This window comes from Apteryx rowi, unplaced genomic scaffold (genome assembly GCF_003343035.1).
Source record: "Apteryx rowi isolate R43461 unplaced genomic scaffold, aptRow1 scaffold_474, whole genome shotgun sequence".
NCBI lineage: Eukaryota > Metazoa > Chordata > Aves > Apterygiformes > Apterygidae > Apteryx > Apteryx rowi.
This window is the reverse complement of record NW_020450732.1, coordinates 385,938-413,318: the sequence shown is the minus strand read 5'-3', so window position 1 is coordinate 413,318 and position 27,381 is coordinate 385,938. Positions and strand designations below refer to the sequence as shown.

Genomic DNA, 27,381 nt, shown 5'->3' with positions numbered 1-27,381 from the left:
TTTGTCCCTGTACTAAAATTATAAGACATCCTTTATTAGCTTAACATTAGTCTAGACCACATGATAAGGATAGAGCCAGAGAAACCATTCAGACTCTTTCTATGTTAATGTGGCATGTATACCTTTTAAGAACAAGCTTGTTAAAATAGCTGCTCCTGTAACATCTCTTTAAAGTCTTTAATCAAAGTATTTTGCCATATTCACTGAGCCCAGCACATCCTTAAGCTAAAGCCGTCTCAGTTACTCTCATTTATAGTCTTGAAGCTTTTTCTTTTTTTCAGTGTTTGACACTATAAAAAATCTTTGGATATATTTTTAAAGCTTTATACCATTTCATAAAGGCATGCATGTTCTTGAGAGAGATTGACTATCTTCTGGTCCATTCAAGTTCACCTGGGTGACTGAAAATACTCAAATGATTAGTGTAAGAGCTGTGTTTTAGAGATGTTTTTAGTCCAGACTACAGATTTCATATCTCTACAAAACCTGAAAAGGTGGTCAAATATTGACTTCAGAATAGGAATTTCTGATGACTGTGAGAACACTGATTATCCCACCGGGTGGACTATGGAGATGTTATTGAAGAAAACCCTTGGAGCTCTGAGGAGATTAGCTGAATATATGAACTTTTGACAACCTTGTTTGAAAGACTGGAAGTGCCATTCAAACAAGAAACTGATCAGACTTCATTTATGATTTATTTTTCGGAGACAATCCATACATACTACCCAATGCGTGCAGTGATAATAAATATTCATTGGGCAAACTGTGTTGATGCTGTTTTCCAGAACTGCGGATACTTGCAGGCATTAAAGACTTGATGCCTGCTGAACTTGTTTTATTATGATATATCTCATATTGATAGCACAACAGAGCTAAGGCAGTCTGTCAGGGCAAGTGGCCAGCTAAGTGACATGCAGAAGGTTAATGGAAAAAAAACGACTGCACTTCATTTTGAATTTTCAGATTTTGTGTCAGCTTATACGCATAGAAAGCAAAAGATTTCTGTTAGAATCTATTGTGACACCCATTCATCTTGGGGCTGTGCCATTTGTTTGCTAGYACCACATGCAGAGATTTCCAGCGCAGGGAGCAGGTGGAAGGTCGGATAATGACAGGCAGTACTTTGCTGCATTAATGGAACAAGGAGGCTAACCGATCATGATCAAAAACCTACAGCTTTTACAGGTAGCCATGTAGTAGAAACATCTACTCCTGCTGTGAAAGTCTCTCTGGAGTTATAATACTGATTATTAGGGAAGATTTTGAAAGCCGTTAATGAGAGAAACCCCAGGATATTAAACTGAATATTCTTCAGGTAATACAGAAGAGCAGAGGGTTGGATTATTCCAGTGACTTAGCTCAAACTTCAGATCGTACAGAAGATTGTGATGCCTCTGAGAAAGTCAAGGTGAGGACAGCTGAGTGTCAGGAAGCAAAGCTTACAAGAATCTTCCTACATTATCAAGTCCAGGGCCTTATTTTAGAAGAGGATTTAGCATAGAATTCCCTTCATAAAATTAATTTATGGACACAAGTACTGAAGCAAGAAATTGTTTTCAAGATGATTGCTGAACACTATTTTATAATTATAGAGAAGGTAGATGGAAGTATAATGGGGGCATTAGAACAACAGGCTCATTCTTCCTAAAGTTGCTGTCTTCCACGAGGAAAGAATTTCATGTTTGTTTTGGTGTATTTAAGAAATATTGGCTCAAAACATTCTTCAGACTGGTGGAGTGGAAGGTGTACAATTTAGTTTTAGATATAGGTAATTTCATTGGAGTGTTGGAATAAGTCCTAGCTAAAATCACACAGTCGAACTCAGGGACATGACATCATTTGGCCAGCAATGAAGTGCTCCCTGTTGAGTATGTATTGAAGTGACATTTGCCAAGAAGAAATGCTTATGTGAGAAGGGAAAAAGCTTTAGCTTTTCTTAAGCTGAGTCTTCAGCTAGTAGAAGGATAAGGAAGAGCACATAATACTGGTAAGAGAAATAAGACATTGTGGAGAAATAGATAGGAAATATTTCAAAGCTTGTTCTGCCACAGATAGCTTGACCAGAACTTGCTATGCAGAATTCAGGATAATTTTTGACTTCTCAGAACAAGCCTAAACAGATGTTGACAACAGACACCCATTTGGAGATTTTGTGACACTACAGTCAGATAGAAAATCCTGGCAAAAAATAAACAAACAAACAAAAATATCCACCAAAAATAAAGATCAAAGCTACAGAATTTGAAAAGGGCAAATTTGTGAAGTGCTATGGCAATTGCACACTGGCAATTTTAAATTCCAAAGTCTGTTACTTAGAAAACCAAGTGTCCGGTATTTTATTCCCATTGACCGGGAAGTTGAATAATTACATGCTAAGTATTTGTGAAACACTTCCTGGAATATATTTATAGAACAAGCCTGGATGAGGAAAAGTAAAATAAGAGTCAAGAAAATATTTTGAAAAATAGCCAGGTGTGTTTTTGTCAGACTAGTTTTGTCAGAGTATTTCTGTTTCTGTTTAAAAAAAAAGAAAAAAAGAGTTAAAGTGAATGGAAAGATTGAGGATGGCTATTTTTTTCTTATTCTCATAGAYAGTCAACTTTCAAAGGAATTCATGGTATGGCAGGCCATAGTGAAGCAGAAAAAAACCCTAGAGGCAGTTAATAATCTCACATGACTCGAGTGATAAGAAAGAAATGTTTGATCTGTAAGCAAACTCCAGAGAAAACACTAATGCTGCGAAACCGATGAATTGTAGATCATTTCCTCCATGCAAAAGATGGTAGTACTGCTGTAAATGACTCTTAAGAGAAGAACCCGGAACAATCAAGGGGCAAAGACAAAGAAAACAGAGTGCTTGATGGGACTCTACAATCTGAACTAAGAAAATAATTTTTTTTCGAAACAAGACTACCCAACTTCAAAAAAATCAGAGCAATGAGACTAAAGCAAAAGGAATTTGATGAGTTCTGCATTGTATTGAGATAAATTTGCTAATTCTCTCAGGAGAACAACCCTATCAAGGTTTTTGGAAATACTTCCCTGTTACTTATTGAACTCTGCAAAATATGTAGAGCTAGATATAAATCTGTGTAATAGATATCTCTCTTCCACTCTCTCAACATATAAAGTGTTGAAGATATTAAATTATTTCTTCTACTACAGCAAGAGGAAGGCTGGTATACTGGAAAAAAGGCAGAGTATTTAAATGCTACCTGATGCAGTTGCTTGCAAGTCTCAATTTCTGTTTATGCAGCTAAGATTTTTTTTGCTTAAAATCAAGCTGTCCCTTACCTGAACACACAGAAATGTTCAAGTACATTCCTTACAGTGTCACCAGGCCCAGAGCTGGGCAAGAAGGGCATGGCTTTTCTGCCTCCCTACCTGTAATCACCAGGCTCTGGGATTCTCTTTCACCTTCAAATATCTGTACTTGGGAAAAATGTGCAACGAAAGGCAGCCAAGAGCTGAACTCAGCAGAGCAGCAGCAGAAGCAGCTTGAGAAAGTACCAGCGGATGATGTCAGAATATTTTATCTTTGAATGGTAGCCAGTATTTAAGGCTTCGCAGGTTATTTCACATAGGAGGAAAACCTGGCAATATGATCAAGTATATGGGTAATTGGGAAAAAAGCAGTATGCCATCAAAGATGTACACAAGGACTGTTGCAAGGAACATAGTAGGAACAAACAGCAGGAGTTGGTTTTCTTCTTCTGGAATCATATCTGCTTTTCCAGAAAGCACTTGTGCAAAAAATGGAGCTTTATCTCTTTCTGTGTCTTGACTTATAACTATTCTTCTGTTGACATTCCTGAATTTTAGAATGGGAATATATCTGTATATTTACAGTAGTACCACACAGATATTCCTGGGCTAAACTATATAAGCTCTAAATGAGAGTAAATTACATCAAGCATAATAGTATGTCAACTAGTCTGTGCGGTTCTAGTGTCTTATCTGACTTTGATATCCCTTATGTACTGCATATCATATACCTGTTTTTACATATGCAGTTAAATGCAGCAATCAGTCCAATTTCATATGCTAGAAATCCCAGGAAAAACCTCCATGGTCTTAGCTTCTGATTGGTTTGTCATTCATCCAAGTGGCTTCAGGTTGCGAGTTACTATTATGAAATAGTAGAAAATAGGGTTAAAACATCTTGATAAGCTTACCCTATGTTAAAGAAGGACTGTTCTTGTCAGACTTTAGCTTAGCATGCTCTTAAAAACTTTTAGTGATGAACATTCCACAACTCCTTCAGAAAATTTATTTCAGGGCTTCATCATTCTTGTTGTTAAAAAGCTTTTTTCTTGTATAATTGAAGTCTCTATGTAAATTATTGGTTTGTCCCTAGTGGAACTGGGGAATATGTCTTTCCTCCTTGTGGTTATCTTTAATATGTTTAAAGTGTATCATATCTCCTCAAAACTTCTCTGGATTAAATTATTTCTCAGCTATGCCCTACAAAAGGACAATTAATTGTGCTTCATAACATCTTCACTTCTCTTTCCATTTTTCCACAATCTTTTTCCTACCTATATCAACCCTCTCCTCCTCCCCCCCAAAAAAGTACAACCCAAATTACTCTTGTTTGAGAATAAGACTGCAAATTCTTGGTGCAAATACTATCTGCTAACCTGCATTTGTACAGCATTTGGCATATGAAACTCCTAGATGATTAGTCAAGCAATATTAAAAATTATGAAAAGACACCTTTTCTTGAAATTCATAGCCATCCTGAGAATATATGACAAGCAAATATAAGCTCTTTATATTGTAAAACAAACATGACAAGCAAATATAAGCTTTTTACATTGTAATACAGACATTTTGAAATTCATCTTCAACCAAAAAAGAAAAGAAGTTCTCTCCAAAATCAGAAAATGTTTGCATCGCAAGAAGCTTGGTCTGGAAGGTAAATGTGTCTTATGTTCTCATTGTCTGTATAATTACTAATAATTCATAATAATAAGAATAAGAATAAAAACATATGAAGAGCTGATGCTTTTCAACATGTTGCCCTATGCTTGGTTTAACTTCTTAGGCCCTTGTCCTGGCCAGAATTGTCTTGAACTTACTTTTTCTGGTTTCACTGATTTCAAACTATTTGTGTGCATAAATGGAGGCATTAAAAGATTGTAAGACTGCATTTGAAACCTTCATTTGCTTGTCATTTGTATTTACAGATATTTTTTAGGACAAAATGAAACCAACCTTCCATGCACCAACTGTATGTGAGAAGATAAACTGACTTTGCAAATTTTGTCCTAAATGCCTATTTCAAATTGGTACTTGTTTTGCCTTTTTTTTTTTAGTTTTTTTTTTAACACAGTAATATCGCCCTGAGAATAGAAATAATAACAACAAAGAACTTTTCCTTTCAGAGTTACAAAAATCCATTTTTGTTCTCTCACTCCTAATCTTGCTACTCCAAGATGTTTTTGCACTTCCTCATGAAATCCTACTGACTTTTTCTAGCTATTTTGTCTCTTCTTCCAATCCAGTACATTTTTTTTTAATTATAGTTTCTTAGAAAGCCCCAGTTCTGTGCATGAAAAAAACAATAAAATAGTTCAGGGATGTTCATAGTCTTCAGGACCCTACCAATGAGTAATTTTAAGTTACCAGGTATGTGAAGTTTATAGAAGCAGCAGGAGGAACATAAGGATTGTGGGCAGAATCTTACCCATCTTCAATATTATCAAAGTATCTAGTTTTTGTTATTAGCTCTCTATCTGTGACTAAATCCTATTTTAATCTGATTTTTCCTGAAGTTGCATGACATGTTCAAACTTAACAGGAGGCTCATATCCTTGAAATCTCACTGTATCCTTTTTGTATCATATATAAATTATATTCACTTATCTCTGTAGATACATAATTTTAATTTAATATCGACTAGCTTTAGATTTGATTCTGTCATTTCTGAATGCTATTATGAGCAAGCCCTCTGTTTTCAGTACAGGAGAGTGGTTTTGGAAGAGTAGCATATTTTTCCTTACAAATTTGATACTTCATTTGTGTTTGAGCTTTAGCTCGTTGATTTGGAGGGGGGAAGTAGAGAAAGCAGGGCAGAAGGATTCCTAGAAATAAAGTATAATTAAAAGTATTAAACAAAATCTATGCTTCATTTCCTACTGCCCATGTGGAAAAGCTTCTGCTATTAAAACTTCAATACCATGCCTGGATGCTTACATTATACTTCAGATAGATGCTATTAGTGGTATTTTATCAAACCTTACTGACTTACAAAAAGTAATATTAATCCCTTATTCAGTGACTGAAGTTTTTTTTTTCCATTGGCTTTTTAATTATAACATTTGGTTTAGCTGTTCCATGGAATTAGTTAAACTTGTGTCTGAGCTCACCAAGTCAGCAGCAAAGAGCATCAGACTTCAGAAACTCCTTTTAAATGTAGATATTAAAAAGGGACAGGAGTCAGTGGGAAGCTGCTGTAATTTCCTCTGGGAACTCACTGGAAATGACAATGTTCTGCAGAAATTTTTGTTTTCAAATGTCATTCATACTCAAAGCACTTCTGAGTTTATTTGCTTTGGGGCTATTGCTTGATTTATCCAGGGGATAGCTTTTATTAAAAAAAGAGACATTTCTTTGGATAATTTGAGTTCAGTTTCTTTTCCAGTTATTTTCACATTTCAGTGTAAATTTCTGAATATGTAGGAAGTATATGTAACAGTGTATTATAATCTTTTTTAAAAAGGTTTTTATATTGATATTTTATTTCCAGTTTGATTTTTTTTTTATCTTTATTGAGTATTTTATTTGAGTTAGCACAAATTTTTACCATGATGGAAGTAAAGACAAACACATTATAAAGGTTTTCATTATGGTCCCAGCAGGCAACATTCCCTGAGGAAATTCAAAATCTCTTGTAAATTTGAGAGGACACACTGCCGTCAGCACTCTGCAGGATCTCTCCCAGTGTATTTTCAAATATAAGTTCAAATAAGAATTAATTGCTCCATAGAATGCAAGAACACAATAACCCACAGTAAGAAGCACTTCATAATTGTTAATAGCTTTCACAGAAAACTGGATTTCTTCCCTTGAAATTATATTTGAAGAACTTGCAGATGTTAAAAATATTTTTGCTAGCTTGCAAGTTACTTTTGTTTTTAATCACTGATTCATCCAGAAGCACCTTCCAGTGTCAGAGAAAAATTTTAATTGTAAATACATTGAATAACTTGAGAATTCTAGCAGCACTAAACTTTTTCTAGATTTCATATAGGTCATCACCATTTTCAAGGTGCATGTGGTGATGAGGTGTGCAATGAAAAAAGTCTATTTTGTCTTCTCCAAATTACACAACAAATGCAGATGAAACATCTTGCTCCAAAATGTAGTTTAACACTTCAACCAATTAACTAAACAGATTCTGGAAGAATTAAAAAGAGTTATCAGATATTAATATTTAAATATTGGCATTACTTTTGGAAAGGTAAAACAAAACAAATATATACAAAAAAATTACATATAGCCATTTTGGTTTAAAGTTATAAATTGTTAGGGTAGTGCTTTCAGAATGGCTTACATCCACAAAGCCTGATTCTCAGTTACTTTGTGCTTTGTATAGCTATTTGCATGAGTGAAATATATGTATGTAAAAATGATATATGTGCAGAGCATATCTGAAAGACTAACTGCTTAGAGCTTTTATTTATCCATGCGTAATTGTTAAGAAAACTGTGTAAAACTAATGCAAAAAATCAAACCTTCAGATTTACTTCTSTTCAGCAGTAGAGCAAGTGGTAGAGCATTTTGAAATGCTCCTGAGATTGGAAGGGCAGTTTTCAAAGAACAGGCCTTGAAAACAAAACTGGGGAAAATAAAAATAATTTTAGAACAATCATTGTTATACGAATTGTAGAAAGCCATCCCTGCTGTAATGAGCTGCTGTGTATAATATGCTTTTATAATAGTAGCATCAGTAGAGCAATTCTTTTGTGAGTTACTCACTCTTACAAATTAATGTAAGCCGAAAAAAAATGTAGAACATCCTGCTTTTGAATGACAGAGAAGTAGGAATATAGAGAAAGCATAATATTCTGAAGTGACTTATGGCTCCAGAAGATAAAGTTGATATTATCAGTGACTGTTTTCACTTTCAAAAATAACATATTCAAAACTGTCGTAACATTTTATGATACATGGGTGTTTGTGTATTAAGTAGAGTTTAATATTTTGTATTCTTTCTAAAAGAATATATACTAGAAATATATAAATATATAAATGTTAACATTTTTGTATATCTGGTTCTCTGAGACAAAGCAGAAGAAAAAGACAACTATGTTTATTTGCTCAGACTTAATGAAAATATATCAAATGATAGATTTTTGAGGTCATAATACATCACAATCTCTTCTGAACATAAGCAATGCTCCTCTAAATCTTCTTTCTAATGATTTAAACTCACTGAGTTCTTTAAATCTCGTTGTAGTAGCGGACTAACTGAAACAGAATATAGAAACAGTAGAAGTTCCTCTTCTTTTTGCAGTACTTCTGATATACAGTTACATAGCTGATTAAAGGAGGAAAGAAGAACATTTTGTTTAAACAACTCTTTGTATTATATTTATATTAAAAGATCAAATATGTAATGAATATTTTTCTTTGAGCTAAAAAGGCATTGTAATGCTTAGACTATGCTATATACTCTTTTGTTTTCAAAGCAAAAATTGTAAAATTGTATAAAATCATAACTGATTTTAATTAACTAAGTCATTTTTCATAACAAATCAGGGTTTGGCATATATAAATATTGTATAAAGAAGATGTATCCCCCCATATCTACATAGGTATAACTGAAATTAGAATCTGGCACCTTTCACTGTAAGGTGCATATGCCTCAAAATATATTGGAACTATTTTAGAACAAAACTGTGATCTTACCGAATGATAAACAAAATCTTACACTACTCCTGTTCTAAGTAATCTAACAATTAATATAAAATTTGATATTTATACCATTTTGATTGTAATATAAAACAACACTGAGTATCATATACCCCTGATATTTCAGGAAAGACATGAAAGCAAACCATAGATTTCCAGTTTACATGGAACTGGCCATAGTCTGACTATCCAAGCCGCTAGCTTACAAAAGCACTGAGCTGTGCTGAGAGGCTAGTACTGCCGTGGGCAGCACATAGCATGTCTTTGAGCACACAGGCGGCCATCACCAAGAGCTCCAGGCCTGAGGAGAATTCAAACTGAGCAATATCCATGTTCTGTTGGAGGTCCTGGACTCCTGCCCTGAGAGACAGCATTCACCAAGGCTACACACAGCTACTGCCTCTGCAAATACAGGCTGAGTTTTCAAAAAAGGTCATCTTCCATATACAGCAGAGGTATATATATTAGGTTTTTAGCAATGTCTAAAGGAAAGGATCATAGTCTGCTAAAGTAATGTGAACTCAAAGAAGAGTCATCCCTTTGTCCTAAAAAGATGAGATTTATCTGGTGAATGAATTTTGGCCTATTTCTTCAATCCACAAAGACAAAATAAGAACATAAGAATAGCCACAAACATTCAGACAAAGTATTTGTCTAGGCCAGTGCCTGTCTCCAAAGCGGCCTGGAGTAGATGCCTGCAGAAAAGTAAGAACAGGGAAAAAACTGGTGATATTTTCCTGATAATACATCTCCTGTCTCCAGATATTTTTAGCTGCAGGAATCTCCTGAACCTGATGTAGTCTGTCTGTTTAGTAACCCTCCGTAGGGCTCTCTTCCAAGCACYTGTTGAGTCATTCTTTGAAACTTTATAAACTTCTTGCATCTACATTTGTCAATGTCTTTTGGCAGAGTTTCACACATCTTTTACTTGTTGTATGAAGAATCACCTCCCTTTACTAGTTTGAAGCCTTGCTCGTGTTAGCTTCATTCGTTGGCCCCAAGCTCTTAGAGTGAACAAGACAGTGAACGCTCAGCCCCTGWGCAATCTCTTGATGACACTCTTGATCCTCTTTTACAACTCCCCCCGTTCCCCGCAAGCCATTGCTTTCCAAGGCTGAAGAGTCCTAGCATACTCAGTTGTCCCTCAGAAGGGAGCATCGAATACCTTGGGAACCCCTATTACCCCATCACCCTTCCTGGGTCCTTCTCCCCATTCCGTTACAGCCTTCTAGAGCCTCTTCTGGTCCATGCAGGGACCAGAAATGCACACAATTGTCAAGGTGTATGGTGAACTACAAATTTATACAGTGATGTAACAATTTTAGTCTTGCGCTTTAATCTTTTCCTGACAATTTCTAACATCAGATTTCCTTTTTTGAACCCTACAGAGCATACCTTTCCTAAATTCTAGGCTTTATTTCTGAGTAGTGATGATCAGCTCAGTCTCCATCATTTTAGGTGTGAAAATAGGACTGTTCTTTCTAACATTTATCACTACTTTTATCTACTCTGAATTTTGTTTGCCATTTCATTACCTGGTCAATGGGTCATGCAAGGTCTTTCTGCAGTTCTTCAGACCACAGTCTGTACACAAAACTTCTTATTGAAATTTATCAGAACTTAGTTATTTTTGAATATTTTTCTTAAACTCATTTCTTCTCTGAACATTCTCAACAATATTAGGTCCTGCTGACCCAAACATATGCAAATGTTTTAAATATGTAAGATTCTTGGTGTTTTTATCTTAACTTCTTCTCTTTAATGAACATAGATTATTTAGCAGTTATATTTGATACTTTAAATGCCTTGGGAAAAGAAAATACAAAGGAGAGTTAGCTTTCTGGAAAAACCATTTCAATAGCAGAGTGGCAGCAGACCTCAGATGTCTTAGACCATCTTCTTTTCAGATATGGATGTAGATAACTCCATTATTATTTTAAAATACTCAAAATTTTAAAATATTGTTTACTAATTTTGTGGGTGTACTTAAATTTGATTCTCATAAACACCGAATCTGAATGCAATATATACCTATAATATATATAAATATATACACAGAAATCTCTATGACTGGAGGTGACCTTCTCCTCCTTTTCTACAGTTTTTGTTGGGTTTTTTTTGTTTTTTGTTTATTTGTAAGTAAATTAGAAAATAATGCTCTTCCGGTAAAACCTCATAGGGACTGCTTTTCTAATGTCTCAGTTAGTTTTATTTTAACATATCCAATTGTTGTCCTCCTGACTGTAACCAACAGTTGAAATTTTATTCAGTGGTTCATCATTTCTCAGAACATACTTTCTGCTAAATTGTCATAATCAGCTCAGCAAGATAATTGTGCCTGAGGTAAAATGTATTTTCTTTTCACAGATTCAAATATATTAGAAACTTAAGAGCTTAATAGAAAACATAATAGGTTTGCCTGTTTACAAAGAATCCTTGCAAATTCAAAATTTCCTTTAAATTTTATTATCCATTCAAAGAATACCGGGCATATATTCTCTTCATGGCTGGGTTTATTTTAGCTATAGTCTAAAGTTAAGGAATTCTGCAGATGCTTTCCACTAGACTGATGAGATTGTCTTGGACTTCCAGTGCTCAGCTCTGATGTCCTCACTGAACTAGTGGTGCTAGAAGAGATTAAAAGATGGATCTCCCATCTCCTAAAGAGTCTTGAGGGCATGACTCTCAGAAAAAAAACAAAGTGAATTAAATTCATTTAGCCTAAATAAATCTTCGAGAAGATAGCAGAAAGTTATGCACATTCTTAAAAAGCAGTAATTTAAAAGGCAGAAAGTGCTGCTTATATTTGACATTATTAACTTTAACCCATTCTTCTTTTTGTGCTATTAAATGGCAAATCATCTTTGCCAGTAGGAAAATCTTTTCAATGAAAGAGCAATCAAGAAGTAGGAAAAAATGCCTTAATATTGTAACTTTGGCACCTCAGAAGAGGTATTCAAATGGGATTTAAATGGTTATCAAAAGTGTGATTTAGATTTTTTTTTTATGTTAGGAGTTGAACTTGTTCATTCAAGCCAGAGCGTACAGCAGTATCAATTTCTCTTTCAAGTGGTGAACAGATCATATTTTACAGACTGTACCTGCTTAATTCAATTAAAAAAATAACTGCCATTTAACCTCATGGGCCCAAAGGCTCAGACATACCCAAATTTGGCTGTTAAAGTTCTCCAGACTTAAAAGCTCCTGTCACCTAATGTTACTGTCTAAACTGTAGGAATCCAGCTGCAGCCAGTGGTGTATGTTTCTGCTACATTTCATGGAGAGAAAAAGGCCCCTTCAGAGGATGATTCATTGTGCCTATCTCATGAGGGGATGAATTGCCCCCTCGAGGTAGCTATTTCTTTTCACAGAACCTACACTTTAAATGACTGATCTTAAGTATGGTGAATCCCACATCTAATGGTTTTTCAGAGAGGTACAGAATCCCTTTTTCTTGGTATGTGAAAAACCTCCAAAGGAGACTGCAGAACACATCTGGGAAACCTGTTTCACTGCTCAACTATCCTAATAGTGAAAAAGTCTGTCATATATGAAGTCAGAACTGTTCTTGTTTCAATTTTTATCCACTGAATTTCAAACTAAAGCTTATAGGGATCATTTTTCCCATTCCTGAGAAGCATGCTCTGATCATTTCTAATACCTCCAGGAGTGAGTCCCACAGGAATCTGAGTGGTTATTGCCACTTTCGTCCTAAAATATGGTCACAGGACAAAGAGGAGGAGACAGTACTTCTTTTTCTCTATCTACTGCATAATGAGTGACTCAAGGATTATACCACTCATCCATGAATGTAAGCAATGTAGGGGTTGTATCCTCCAAGATCCTCCTGCTTACGTCTTTTACGTGAGACAGATATTGATGAAACGTGGAACTTGTGCTGCAGGATGGACCACAACCCCAGGAAATATCCCGGCTATTCAGGTACATGACTTGTGCTGTCCATATCATTTGAACAGACTGGTTATGTAGTCTAAGAAAACAGAATGGAAGACTGAACTTGAGGAAAATGTGCCTAAGTCCTAGAAAGTAATCCTAAGAAAACTCTATGCAAGAGGCTTACCCTTCCAGAAAACACAGATACCTATGTTTTGTTATTTATTATTTATTTTTTAGAAGATTAGCATTATTGTCTGTAAGCAACGATGTTTCCACATAATATACTCTTGACTTAAAGGAAAATGGCACACTGCTATCAAATCTATTTCATCCCATGTGGCTACAGTGTTTTTTCAAACATCTTTCAACATTTGAACATCTGTTTTCCAGGTTTAAGCATAAATGTCGGCACTGCCTAACATTTCACAGCATATATAGAACAAAAAATACTTTTTGCAGTGCTTGCCCAAACAATTTCAACACTTAAGTCAGCTTCACTTTGAGTTTGCAAAAGCAGCAAAAATCCAAAAAAGAAACAAATAAAATGAAATCACAATTTTTAATGTGATATTTAAAGAAATGTTAACTTGTTCTTCCTACCACTTTACTACTTACAAGTATTTGCATACAGATTAGTATATATTATAGCAAACATAAAATATATGCCATACATTGACAACAAGTATAACTGATGATTGGTTGTATTAATTTGCATATTTATATGGTACATGATACAAATTATTGCTGTTTTAGAAGTGCTTGAGTTGATTTTTGTTTATGTTTGTATCTAGGTTGAGTGTTTGCATTTTAAGATTATCAAATACTACAAGCTCTAGAAAAAAATTACTATGAATCCAGGACTTACTTTTTTGTGTTTTTTCATTATTGACATGCATCAGGATGTCTTTAGCATTCTGATACACAGTCAGAGTCAGTTATTAAGCTATTTTGCTACTGCTATTGTTTTTGCACAATTGTTTAGGTTTGTTGCATATTTCTTTTGTATATATCTGATTTTATTTTTAATTGATCAGATTGTTCCCAAGCTGCCTAACTAATGAATTTCTGATTAACTCTTCTTATATTTTTATGTGTTTCTCCTAACATTGTAATTCTAATTCTACCCCATATGTTCCCTAGCACACAACGGTATTAGTTCCTTCCTTCTTTGTTTCTGAGATCACTCTGTTTAGCTCTCTAAAGAGAAAAGAAACATTAAAAAAACAGTTATTAAACCTCTCATGGATCTGTTCTCTCTCACAAAACTTCGTAYCTTTGAGAGCTCTTACCGTCTTTCTAATTTCCATTGAAATTGCCTTGTAGATTCAAAACAGGTTAAGTAAATGAAAGAACCTAACACCGTGTGATCACATGACATTAATCCCTTTAGGAAACTGAGGTAAAAACATTTCTACTACTGAAGAATGGATCAAATAAAAACCATTTTGTAAATATCATGTTTAAAGTTTGTGGTCCTCAGATACATATATATAATGTACCGTACATTTTAAATAAGAAATAGGTTGTAAAAATGTTTAAAATTTTGCCTTATGCAGTGTAAAGATAGGAAATCAATACAAGTAATTAGGACAGATTTTTGTTTTGCTTGACCCTAAGGAACCTTAAATTCAAAATATTGCAAATGTAGATAATCTCAATTAAAGAGCTCAGCTTCTTCTGAAATATAATAAATCATTATGTTTTTGCAAAAAATTATTTCAATTGTCATAGAGATTGCAATTATTTTGATGTGTTTGTAGGACTCCTATGTTGCTTTATATTGTTATAATGCATGTGATTTGGCTGCTACATTTTCTTCTCTACATTGTTTAATAATAAATTATCTTCTTTTTGTTTGCTTGTTTTCCCAGTGAAAAAAGCAATTGAACTGAAATCAAGAGGAGTCAAGATGTTGCCCAACAAAGACAGTAACCACAAGAATTCTGTCTGTAAGTTGTTTATACCATTATCTTTAGAGTGACTGCATATATCTTCCTGAGTCTTAACATGCATACAGATCAGAGAGAAAGAAAAACTTGAAATGCTGGGAAGCAATGGTCATAAAATGGTCATTATAGTTTCAACTGTCACTGTTTATAGAACTCTGCTGGTAACAACACTGAGGGGGCAGAAAGCAGAATATGGTGTTGTAATGTCTGAAAAATATGAGTCTGTAGAATAAAAATAAAAAATAAAAATAAATAAATAAATAAATAATCCTTTTTACATATCAGAACGTTTAGAGTTCAGAGATGCAAAACTAATGCAGACTCAAGCTAGCAACTCCACACAATATAGTGCCATATGGGCTTTATCAGATCAGTACTGGGGGGCAGTTAAAGGTATCTTATCCATCTCTGAATCAAGGTTTACACTTTCTTATATTTTTTCTTTCCCTCGGTTAATATCACAGCTCTCTAATTCTTGCCCCCTCCTTGCCACCCTGTCTGTCTTTGTGACAAGAGATCAGAGACCACAGCGTCACCTTTTCTTTGTGCGTGTTGAATGTGCTCTGGGAAGGCATCTATTTAGTCCCTCTACACCTTTTTCCCCATATGTAGTCTGAGGGTGGAAATTGTCTGTTTTAAATATTGTACATTGCTGGTATGGCACTCAAAAGGTGCTTCTTGTGCAAGGCGCAGCAGAAAAAGTTGATCCATCTCTTTGGTGCTGGTATCTGAATGGGTGGTTATTTCTTATTTATAAGTTACTTCTGGGAGCTGTGTGATCTTTGCTTACAGTCTCAGAGCACATGCTGTCAGACACCACGTTTAATTACAGAAAGTGAAAGTAAGACAGGCTATGGAAAAATTAGTATCAGGCAGTCTGCTGTTTACTTCAAATATGTCTTTTGTATTTTTTTCCTATGTGTTTTTACTTGTAAAGCTATATCTCATATCTGCTTTTACAACATAAAACTAAAATGTGCGTCATTACCATTAGTTTCACCTATGTGAAACTTATAAAAAATGATAAGATTAAAACACACACATTTAGATTAAAGTATATTTTGCTACTCTTTCTGATGCAAACTCTTAGCATTTAACCATTTTTTTTAAACCAATAATAGCACAGATGAAAAAGTAATTATGAATTCAACTTCGGAGGACTGATAAGAATGGATATTACCGACTCATTCCAATTAGCAAATATCTAAGCAAGTAAATTAAAGATGAATGACTATTTCCATTTTTGTGTGCTAGATCTTTTCAATATTCTCTGTATATAAAACTAGAAAGCTTACTTCTCCTTTTTGAGTGGCAGATAGAATGTGAATACAGGCATGGTAAATACTGTAAGAGGAGTATTACCTTATTCACATTTTTAACACTGAAATAAAACATTAGGAAATCTAACACATTTATTGAAAATCTCCCCTGTAGTGGCCAGTAAAAGAATTTGAGTTGGAGTTCTATATATTAGTTTGTGTAAAAGTGTTGGAACACTTTTATAACACGTTCTTTTTATTTTTATTTGCTTACTGAAACTGACATTTTAAAAGGCTATATTTTACTATCTTAACACAGATTGTCTTGGGAAAAATTTTTCTTTCCYTCTTTTGAAGATGCTCTGGATGTTCATTCTGATATATTGGCAGGGAAAGGAAATGCCTGGGTGAAGTCCTTTGTCTATATGTGGTTAGACGACTAGACACAGTTTTTTCTTCACCTGTATGAGGAAGCATTTGTGTTTTTGAAAGCTTGTCTTTCTTTTTTTTATTTTGTAAGTAGTCTAATAAAAGATAATACTTCCCCAAACAAACTTGTCTTGCTTACGTCCTTAGACCGTCATGAATAGAGCGCTATAACTATGCAAGCTGCAGGTCTTTTCAGTGACGTTGCTGGCTCCACAGAGATCAGACTTTTTGGTGTGCAGTAAGTGAAGCTGCAAATGTTCCCTTTCCAATTGCCATTTCTGTTGGATTCCCCTTTTATTTTTCCTAAACACACCTAGTGGCTTGAGGTGCCTGCTCTGAGATATACTTGGAGATAGACTATGTGTGGAAATCCTGGAAGCCCTTTTCTGAGGCAGGCTTGGGAAATGGACTAGGTGACAGAGTGTGCGGTGATCACACCCACAGGTGAGTGGCTCTGCAGACACAGACGTTTGCTTTGCTCCCAAATCAGTACAGATGCAACAATTCATAATTCGCTATAGTAAGCTGGACAAAAAAACAGCAGAAGCTGATGGTTTCTTGCCATCCTTCTCTGAATTGGAGAATATAACAGTAATTTAATTCCTGGTAATTTTTGTGACCAGCTTACTGCTTTGCTGAACAGAGAAGCAGTACAAAGTAATATATTGTAGATTTTACTATTGATATAATAGGTTGCTATACTAGAAAGATAAGTGTGAGACTTTAAAAAGTACTGACTACTGGACTGTTATGATTAAATCAATAATGAAATTTGATTGATTCAATGAAAATAAATACATAAATAAGTAAGGCTGACTTCTTTATGCTTAATGTTTAACCTTTTAGACTTGACGGGGTACAATTCTTGAAAGCATCTAATGCCTAAACTCTTCATACTAGCTCTGTCACATAGAAGCAGATTTGTGATAGCTAGTTTGTTCATCTCGAGAGAGTTGAGGAGGGACCGAGCATGGTGTGGCCCCGAAAAAGCAGACCCAGTCTGCCTGTGTGTCCTTCAAGCACCAAGACCTGCTTGTTTCCTGTAGCTCTTCCTCCCAAGCACAGTCTGAGAGCAGCTGCAGGAACCATTTCCCAGTGGCACAGCTCGGTTAGGATTTAGGCACAGAATGTCACCAGCACACTGATTATCCCTTGTGGGATGCAGAACAGTATTTCAGTCACATGCAGTCGTATCTCACTCCTCCTCTCCTGGACTCAGCTGCATTCCTAGTGCTTGCTTTCAACTGCTCTGCCATCCTTTATAAACAGTCAGGTAACGAAGTGTGGCTTTGGGATACAAGAGCCTCAGTAGATTTACTGTGGGAAAAAAGCCATTATATCATGTGCCCCTCCCCAGGGAATGAACAGCAGGGTTTTGATTTGTTTTTGTTTTTCTCCTGAACACACCTGAAGGAAACACATCAAGTCAGTCTGTTGCCAGAATGCTCCTGCCAGCCAGTATCCTTCAGCAGTGCGCCAGCTGCAGCTGGACCATGAATAATCTAGGCAAGGAAATGGAAAAAGGATGGGAAAGATATTTGAATTAAAATGAGGTCCTGGTTTATCCAAAGTGTAAGCTGGCCTACTGGGGGYTTAAGTACTGGGACTGGCAGTTTTTGGAACAGTAAACTGGGAGCAAATAAATGGACAGACAGCTCCAGTGGATGCTTTCTGATAGCTGGTCCTCGTTAGTGCTGGAGCTGCCACAAACACTGACCAAATGCAATGTCAAGCGAATTTTGTCTTAGTCATGTGAAGAGGAGTAAGGAGAGAGTTTTAGTTTATGAATCTGCTTGAGGAAAACAAATTCTACTGCTGGTTTGGGGGGCCATCCATTTAATTGCTGGATCAATCTACTCACTTGAGTGACCTTAATTTTTTTTACATAAATGGGTAATATTCTYGAAGGAAGGTGTTTGATCTCTCTTGCTGTCGTCACTCTTTCTTATTCTAACATGGAATAAGCCTACAAACTTTGCGTCCCCAATGGTTGTGTCCTTCTTCTAAAACCACTATGACTATAGTTTGCATTGTGACTGGTTAGATACAAATTTTATCTGATCGCTAGTTCTTGCACTAGCAATATTCCTGCCCGGAAACTCTGTCAGAGGATAATTATCACCTCTAAACATACAGGCAAAGGATCTACAGTAGAGAGGTTGTACAGGGAGCATCTTGTACATCCGAGAGAAGGAGGAGATGTACAGGAGAAAGGAGGAGAAGGATCCCTAATAAAGTTGACCATGAAGACAGACCATTGTTAGGTGACCATAGTCCTTATAAAAGAAGGCTTATTTTCTAGGCAAGAAGGAGACCCTGATGGTTAATCTTTTCAAGTCTARCCTCTGATTCATACCAGGCAGTCACTCTTGGTCATTCCAAATGCAGAGAATAATGAGTGAGTGCAGGGCTTTCTTCTGGACACCAAGCTATGGAACATAGAGAAGGCAGGGCTGTACTTGCCACCTTGCCACCCAGTGCCTCTGTGAATGCTTTGGCGTCCTGATCAGCCTGAGGAGGGAAGCCTTCTCCATGCCTCCTTACCAGCAGAAGAACAGACAGAGCACACTACTGCAGCAAGCTCCCTGTAACGCCAGGGATGTTCAGTGAGGTGAGACCCATTATATCATGTGAAACAGGGAAATACTCATAAGGCTTATGTGGTGCATGCAAATCTGCAAGTGCAGTCGGATTAGAAAGGCTAAGCAGTAGTGAGAACAGAGGTGTGGGTTAGCTGATTTCCCAAGTTTGTTCTTGCCAAAATGCAAGATACTGGCTTGAGCCATGTGACACAGCCAACTGCAGGGAATTTCCACATTCAGGAAAAGCAACAAAGATTAACAGGTGAAGCCTAAGCGATTCTTTAAAAACATGTTGATTGTATTGAATGATGTTAAAGATTTGTAGTAAATATTAATTACTGAGTGACTTAGCCTTGTCTGTGCAAAATGTATAATCTGCAAATTAACGTATTCTTGCAAAGCGAGCTATTGTACATTGTCACTGAGTAAAAACCTCTTAAACTTCACTGAAGCAATTTCAGACTTTTGTAGTATTATTTGAAAATATATTTCAGAATATTGAAAAAAAGCCATTGGAAATATTTTAAAAATCATGGTTTTGGAATGGGTTTTTGGATATATTAATACATCCTTTGACAGCTTAGCTACAGAGTTTATCCAAACAGTTCTTTACCTGCAGATGAAAAAAAAAAAAAAGAGTTATTTTAAGGTAATGATTTTTACCATGTAGAGCCAAAGAACAAATGAGTTTACAGACTCAGTATTGATTGGTCGCAGCCCATTAAGGTGAATTAATGGCACATACCRTTGAAACTACGGTGACTAATTCCAAAACAGGATTACATTGCTAATTCTGTGTAAGAAAGGAAGAATGACAGCAGTCATTTATTTTGCTGCTGGGTAACTTTGAAAAAATAGCTTAGTACATCACATAAAGTTAAAAAGGAGTTCACAGCAAGTTTTTAGGATTGAATTTTGTTTCTTACCAATATAGTCATTGCATTTTAAATAACTGACAGTTTCTTCTTCATTATATTTTGCTACTGATAAATGCACTTTGACAGAAGCAAGATAATGACTAGTACAAGTTTTGCTTTTACGTTAATGAAAAACCATTTCCCTAGGACAATATTGGACTAAATAGTTGCACTTAATAGCACAATTTTCTATCTTATTTATTCTTATTCCTAGTAAAGAACAATTTATTTAAGACTTTTTAGATATTAAAAAGATCAATATTTAGAAATGTATAGCAAACTTACTGATATGCAAGTTAATATGCAATCAGCTTAACAAACTGATATGACAACAGCTCAAGGTCATCTTCTTGCTACAGTTGCAAACGATAAAATTATTGCTCATGACCTTTTTTTGTAATGAAATTTAAAGATTATCATGATATAACTATCAATTTATTATTTTTCTGTTTAATATTTAAATTAGCTTCCTTATTGTTTTCCCAAAAATTCTTTTTATTTTTTATTTCATTTTTAGGATTTTTTGCCAATTATTGTAGGAAGAATGAAAAAGCGTGTAAGAACTCCATATTATTATTTTTAAAATGCATATTTAATGGAATAATTTCAGTTTTTATTCTTATTTTGATGTTATTGCACCCCAAGCTTTAAACCTTTTTTCCTCTGTGCTTATATTGCATTGCATCTTAACAAATAAAAGACCATTTCTTTTTTTGAAGTTGAATTTTCACAGGGTATCATGTGCTATGTTGGGTCAAATAAGAGTCAGGAAATACTATTCAATATTCATTGTTTTAACAGCTTTCATTCAAATATCCTATATGAAGTTCAATTTAAACATTCACTGCAAGCTCCATTCCTTCCAAAGGTGTTAAATTTAGTGGAACCCTTGCAAAATTTGTATTTCACATGAGCCTGTAATTATATAGAATAAATGTAACTATTTTCAGGAACTGTATCGTTACAGTTGTCTATCTACATCTGATTCTTGCTGTGAAGGTAGTAGAAATTCTACAGCATGCCTATGCATCAGCAAAAAACATTGTACATGGAGCTCAGGGTACTCAATGCTTTTTGTTTCAATACAAAACTTATAGAGCCTCTAACTTAAAGCAAAAATAAAACAAAGCTATGTCAAAGTTACACACTAACCTTATATAACTTTGAACATAATATAATCCTTTATACTCAAGGATGCACTATGGTTAAATGCATTGTGCTGTAGGTTTTTTATGTAGGACAAACGCCCAATCAAGTAAAAGTGTAGTTCTGCAGAGAGGCAGAAGATTAGTGATTGTCGAGAGGTTTTCAAATAAAAAAAAAGAGTTTTAATTTTTGCAGCTTGTTAAGATTCTTCTTCACTCCAGTCTCTAATATGAATTTATGTTTGTAATGATTACTTACAACCAAAAATATATTTCATTGATTTCTTGAAGAAAGAAATGACCATTCTGGACAAGCGCTTTTCAGGTTAACATCTTGGTTTAAGTTTGCAGTAATTGGAAAAAATGTAACTAGTAGACATCTGCACATATTCTTCAAAAGCATCTGGATGTATATTTAGGGTTTCCCTTTGGTGAAGGGAAAATACAGAGAGAGGATCAGTAATCAAACATAGCATCTGATGCTATATCCTTAATTAATTAAAGCCACATTGCATCAGTGGTGGGATTGATCACTACTGATAAGCAGGATTTGAAATAAGCCACCCAAGTGACTATAGATGATTTTGTATCAAAAGATCTCATGCTTTGGATCCTATGTACGTAAGAGCTCTCTACATGTCTGTTTTTCACTATCAATATTTTAAAAAGTAGTACATGAAATTATAATAAAAAGGTATAAAGCAAGTAAGGCATGAATAAAAAAAAAAAATACAATGATCTTAGAGATTAAAAAAAAAAAAAATCAACCTGCTAGCAAGTAGTAGATTTTATCTGATAAAATTCCTGAGGCATGTACACCCTCAAGCAAGAGCTAAGTTAAAAGCAGTTTGGAGAAATAAACATAACATAAATCTCACCATCTCCATGACTGGTTTCACTTTCAACTAAAACAAGTAAAGCAAATATCAAAATGCTGGCAGCTTTCAGGCTTGCTTTTCATCCTGAGGCAGAGAGTACTGTTTATAAGTTTTCTAAACAAGCCTACAGGGGTTTGTTTGCCCAGCACTGACACACCGATGATCAGTTTGCTATTGCTACCAGAAAAAAAAAAGAATGAGGAAAAAAGGATAGCACACTTAACTGTTTGGGAGGAAGATGCAGCCATGTTGTATTTTCTAGTAACATTTTCTTTGTGTCCTTTATAAATAGTAATTTCTAACTGTGGATCTTAGGATTTCCTTTTAAAAATACCACTTTCTTTTAAAACTGCTTTTTCTTGAAATCTTCATAACACATTGCAACACAATGACGAAAAGTGACAGGATTCATCTATAGTGCTTTCGTGACCTTTCCTGAAGATCTATTCAGGGTCTGCTATGCTTAATGTCAGATATTCCACTTCTCACATAAGGAAAACAGAGACTTTTTGCCTAAAACCTCTTCACCAATAGGTTTGTAAAAACAGAAATTTGAGATTAAGATTCACCGGAGGAATCAAAACTGTACGATTGTTATGTGCTAGATCGGTATGGAGTAACCTCTTTCCCATTAGTTTCTACAGGAGTTTGGTGCCTCTCTGAGGATCTTAGTGTTCTCAATGGAAGTCGCCCTGTGCTTGTGTGTTGCATGGTCCTAGGTTAATTTGCAGAAGCTGAAAGCAGTCACATTTGTGAGTGCCCAGTCCTAAACTTCCTAAATGAATACACCAATGTAACAGAGTCTCCAGCCCTGTCAGGCATGAAAGCTGCTTTTCATTCTTCCAAATCTTGCAGCTTGAAAAGGAAAGCACTTTTCAAGCTAGTGTTTATATTGGGCCTGTCCATAAGTGAGAGAAAAGCTACCTTATAACTTACTGATGTATTAATCACCATGGTAGGAAACAATAGGCTGAAGATTTGAGCCTAGCGTGTCTGTAAATATCCCATTTTATTTCAAAAGGCTTTTTTACAGAAATACTGAACATATGCTAAATGTTCAGTTTAAAAGAAAAGAAAAAAGACGGAAATAGTACTTAAACATTGGCACTTTTATGCAATAGGTTAAGGGGCAGATCATGAAATCTTTATTATTAAAAGTATCCTTGCAATACACACACACACATACATATATATACAATTTTAGATAAATACATAACATAATATTCATTACAATACAATTCAATACAATAACACATAACATTGCATCATTTACTGTATGTCTAATAAGAGATAAATGCTATTTCCCTTTACTGAGTATTAYAGGGTAAAATTTGGCAGTAGGAAAAAATGACTGCAACATTAACCCCTAACAGTAAGCTTTAATAAAGCAGAAGGGATAATTACCCTGATTTACTTTGTTCTATCATAGAATGTAATAACACAGAGTTGCCCGAGTGTTAAAGAATTTAGACTCCTCTAAAACGATGAATATCACTATGTAATAAAATTCTACAACGCTATTTTAATAGATTGTATAAATTGCTTCATAAATCAGGTTAGTAAATTATACTTGGTGTTTCTAAATAAGCCTTCATCATGGCAGGAGCTTAAATATCTTTTAAAATATTATGCAAAAATCTTGCTGTGAAGAGAACTACTGCCTAAATATATTTGTGAAGAAAAGCATCACTTGTAGCTACAAGCAAAACAAGGTGCTTCATCAATTATTTAATACAACATTTGCATATATAATTTGTAAAATAACCAGAAGAAAGCATCTATTAAAATATGTAAAACAAGATGTAATCTGATTGAATTATGGATGGTTGGAATGAATTGTTACCCATCTAGGAAACTGAAACTGCCATTAAATAATTTTCGTATACAATTATGGAACTTTACTGAGTATCCAAAGTGAATGTTAATACCGTAGGATAAAATGACATTGAATTCTGTTATTTTCAAAGTCAAAGACATAAGAATCAGCAACCTGCTTTTAGCAAAGTACAATTCTACATAAATTGCCTGTTCACATGAAATTTAAATATAAACCTTAATACTTTTTTATAGCCTCATTGGCCTAACTCCCCTGCACAGCTCTGTTAAAAATATAGATGTAAATAGGTTGGCAAAATGAAGTCTCTGGAGATTCACAATAATATATGTAAATTATGAAGGTGTTCAGAACTTGTGGGTGGGTGAATTCAGACTTCTGGAACATAAAAAACATTAGAACAGTTTTAATTAAAGAAATAACTGTGACATTGGACTATGCAGAGAAGGTGTGCTGCAGGATATAAATACCCTCACTGCCAAATCTCTTGGAAAGCTGGAGACTTCCCACCTCCCACAAGGAGTTTTACACTAGCAACAGAGGCTGACACTTGCAGCTTTTATAGTAAAGTTTAACACTAGCTGCATAGTTCATGCATGTTGAGTATGTATTCAGATCCCAATTGTCTAAACCCAAGTTAGGGGGAGAATATGTTCAGCCTGGATAGAAGGTCTTGCACTATTGTATTTCTTCTGAATTTATTCTTTATATTGTGAAAGAGTTTGGAAAATAATTTCAACTGTGTTGGCATAGCATTTCACTGTCAGTTGTTAGCCTATCACACTGGAGCATATCTGTTCCTGCAGACCCTCTGAGCAGCACTGCAAAGTGCCAGTGTCAGATACGCTTGGCACCGGGGAGTTTTGTTGGGTGACAGCTAATTCATCAGCTTCAGACCAGTTTGAGTCTACTATTCCTTCCTCATCTGGAAAGAGGAAGTCAAGGATTAACCCAGCAGAACAATGGATAAGACAGTAGCCGTTTCCTCAATAATGTGCCCTGAAGAGCTTAAGCTATTTTTTGAATGGGTCAAAAGAAATATGCAAGGACTACGATGGAAATAGAAATTGTCTATATTGCTTATTTCACTGGGGATTGTGTGGCACTGGAGAGAAAACTGGTGTATATTTCCACAGAGGAAATAGAATAGGAAGATTTAAACGAGAAAGTGATGAATTTGAGTAGAAAAGGGACAAAATGAAGTGTGCCTTTGAAATGGAGGGTGAAGTGATGAGTTCAGGTGACAGAGGAAAAAGACCCATTAGAAAGATCTTCTGAGCTATAAGGAGGAGAAAGAAAAAGCAAATAAAGGAATTAGAAAGTGCAAAAAGGACATATGAAGAAATGAAACAGAGAATACTGCACAGAAGCAGGGAAAATGAGAATAAAAATAGGACATATAAGTAGGAAGGGAGAACAAAGAAATGAGAAATGTGAAGAAAAATGCAGATCTTAAAAGACTGATAGATATTTAAAAGACTGATAAATCTTATTTAATATTTCATTCTTACAGCAAAACCTGATTTTAAGTTCATTTATTTATTAAATTTCTTTATTATAGCATGATTTGTTTATTGCATATTATCCTTTATTTCATATAGCCTGTGACTGCTGACAGAAATCCTATGGAGTTAGCATTTGACACAATAATTTTCCAGTTATGATCTCTTTGATTCCCTCTTTCAAATCCTAAGAATCTGGACAAATCAATTAATGCATAGTGTTACATTTGTAAAGGAAGACTAGTTGTCCATTTAAGGGGGAAGGAATAATTCAACATGATATGTCCTTTCAAACTGAAACTGTAGTGTGCCAGATAGAACACTCATTCCTTAAAAATCAAAAAAAATGGTTATTCAAAAGTATTGATTTTCAAGTATACACAGAAAAAAACTAAAAAAACCACCCAAATACCTGACTAAATTTTCTGTTATATATTATCGTTGTTGAATAACAAGGGGCTGTAAGTGTGGTGCTCTGGTATATATTTACTCCCTTGTCATATAAACAGTTTGAAATCAGGTAAGAGGGACAAGATCACTTTTCACATATTAAAGTAATACAAGTTTTAATACACATGATGACTATCAAATTGCTTAATTTTAAAAATGTTTTAATCTAACAGAAAATAAGTGTATCTCGAAGTCCATATTCTTCTGCTAATGCAGCATGCATTCGACTTCTGTCACCCCACTGTCACAATATGCATTGCTTCAGGCTCCTAACATGAAAGAAATTCTTTGCGTAAGCAAAAGAGATGTGTGAAAAATGGATGCGTATCTTCCCTAGTTCTGTGCTTTTGAACTGAACTCTCACACTCAATATCTCTGCTAGAGGAGCTGAAGTCAGTGAATTATCAAAAGAACATGAACAAAACAGTGTGGTGTCTCAAAAGTGACATTTCACTGTGGCATATAGTATTTTATTCAGAATGCTACTTTTTATTGCCATATCAGCTTTTCCTTAATTTTGTTAAAGTCAAATGGGAAACCTGTTTCATCTTAAAGAGTCATGTTTCTTTCTTAATTCTGCTAGACTTTGTTCTCAAAAGTCTGAAAATGCATCTGCAGTACAGATTAGCAAAGATTAAAATAAACTCCTTCTTCATAAACCACAAATACATATATTAAGGTTAAGACAACCTGAAGCAACACCACCTGCTGGGATATTACTCCACTGTATCTATGGAGCAGATTGGAAATTTATTCCACATTTTAGTGTAGAAAGTTCAGAAGAACTATTAAGCACTTAAATATAATTTTTGTGTTTTCTCTGTCATTTTTCCATTTAATCAATAACAGTCATTTCTGGTCTAGTACTGAAGCAGAAGGGCTAGAATATAAGGGGGGCTTTTTCATGGCAGAGAACAACAGAAGTTTTACTAGGTCTGCAGGGACTGCTTAAGCAGAGAGGCAGGGTTTGTATCCCACACCATTATTGCCAGAAAGACAGAACATGCCCTGAATTTCAGTCAGGTTTACKATACAATCAAGTTTTTGTTTTTCACTGTTTCAGTTGTTATTCTTCCATTCCTCCTTGTCTCAATGTAGAAACATTTCACTAACCAAAGCTTAATTCCTTTACCAAAATAAATAGTCTCTTCTGAGTCAGTTTGCTGCTTCCACATTATCAGCCTTTTTTCTTATCATTTTCTTTTCCCACTATCTCTTTACACAGGCTTTTCTCATCCTAGACTCTTTGCCTAGTGAGCTTAAGTCTCCTTCTGTCTCCTTATTCATTCATTACTCCCATCTTTTAGACCGTTTTCTTCCCTCATTTCTCTCCTCAGCTCGAATTTATGATTAACTACCTCTTTGCATGCTCTTTGTGATTCTTTTCCCTAGGTATCTCCATGTCTTTCTTATCCAACCCAATTTTTTCCTCTCTTGTCAAATTTTACTTTTCACTTTCAAATTCCTTGACAGATACCTTCAAATCTAGCTCTTTTTCCCTCTGTATTTGAACTGGACAACTGGCTCCTCCTGTCAGGATAGGCCTGGTAAAAGAAGAGTAAGTGGGTGTGCAGGAAAGACCAGCTCTTGCTTTAGTGTCCAGAACTGGATGTTGGT

The 27,381-nt window shown here is 35.1% G+C and overlaps 1 protein-coding gene across 1 annotated transcript in view; it reads left to right on the top strand.

Moving 5' to 3' along the window:
- LOC112972101 (CUB and sushi domain-containing protein 1) overlaps positions 1-27,381 on the top strand; it is a 579,349-nt gene that overhangs the window by 185,215 nt on the left and 366,753 nt on the right. The window contains exon 6 of the mRNA XM_026078182.1: positions 14,691-14,768. Within this exon, the coding sequence (XP_025933967.1) occupies positions 14,691-14,768 (78 nt within the window). The remainder of the gene's footprint in view (positions 1-14,690; positions 14,769-27,381) is intronic.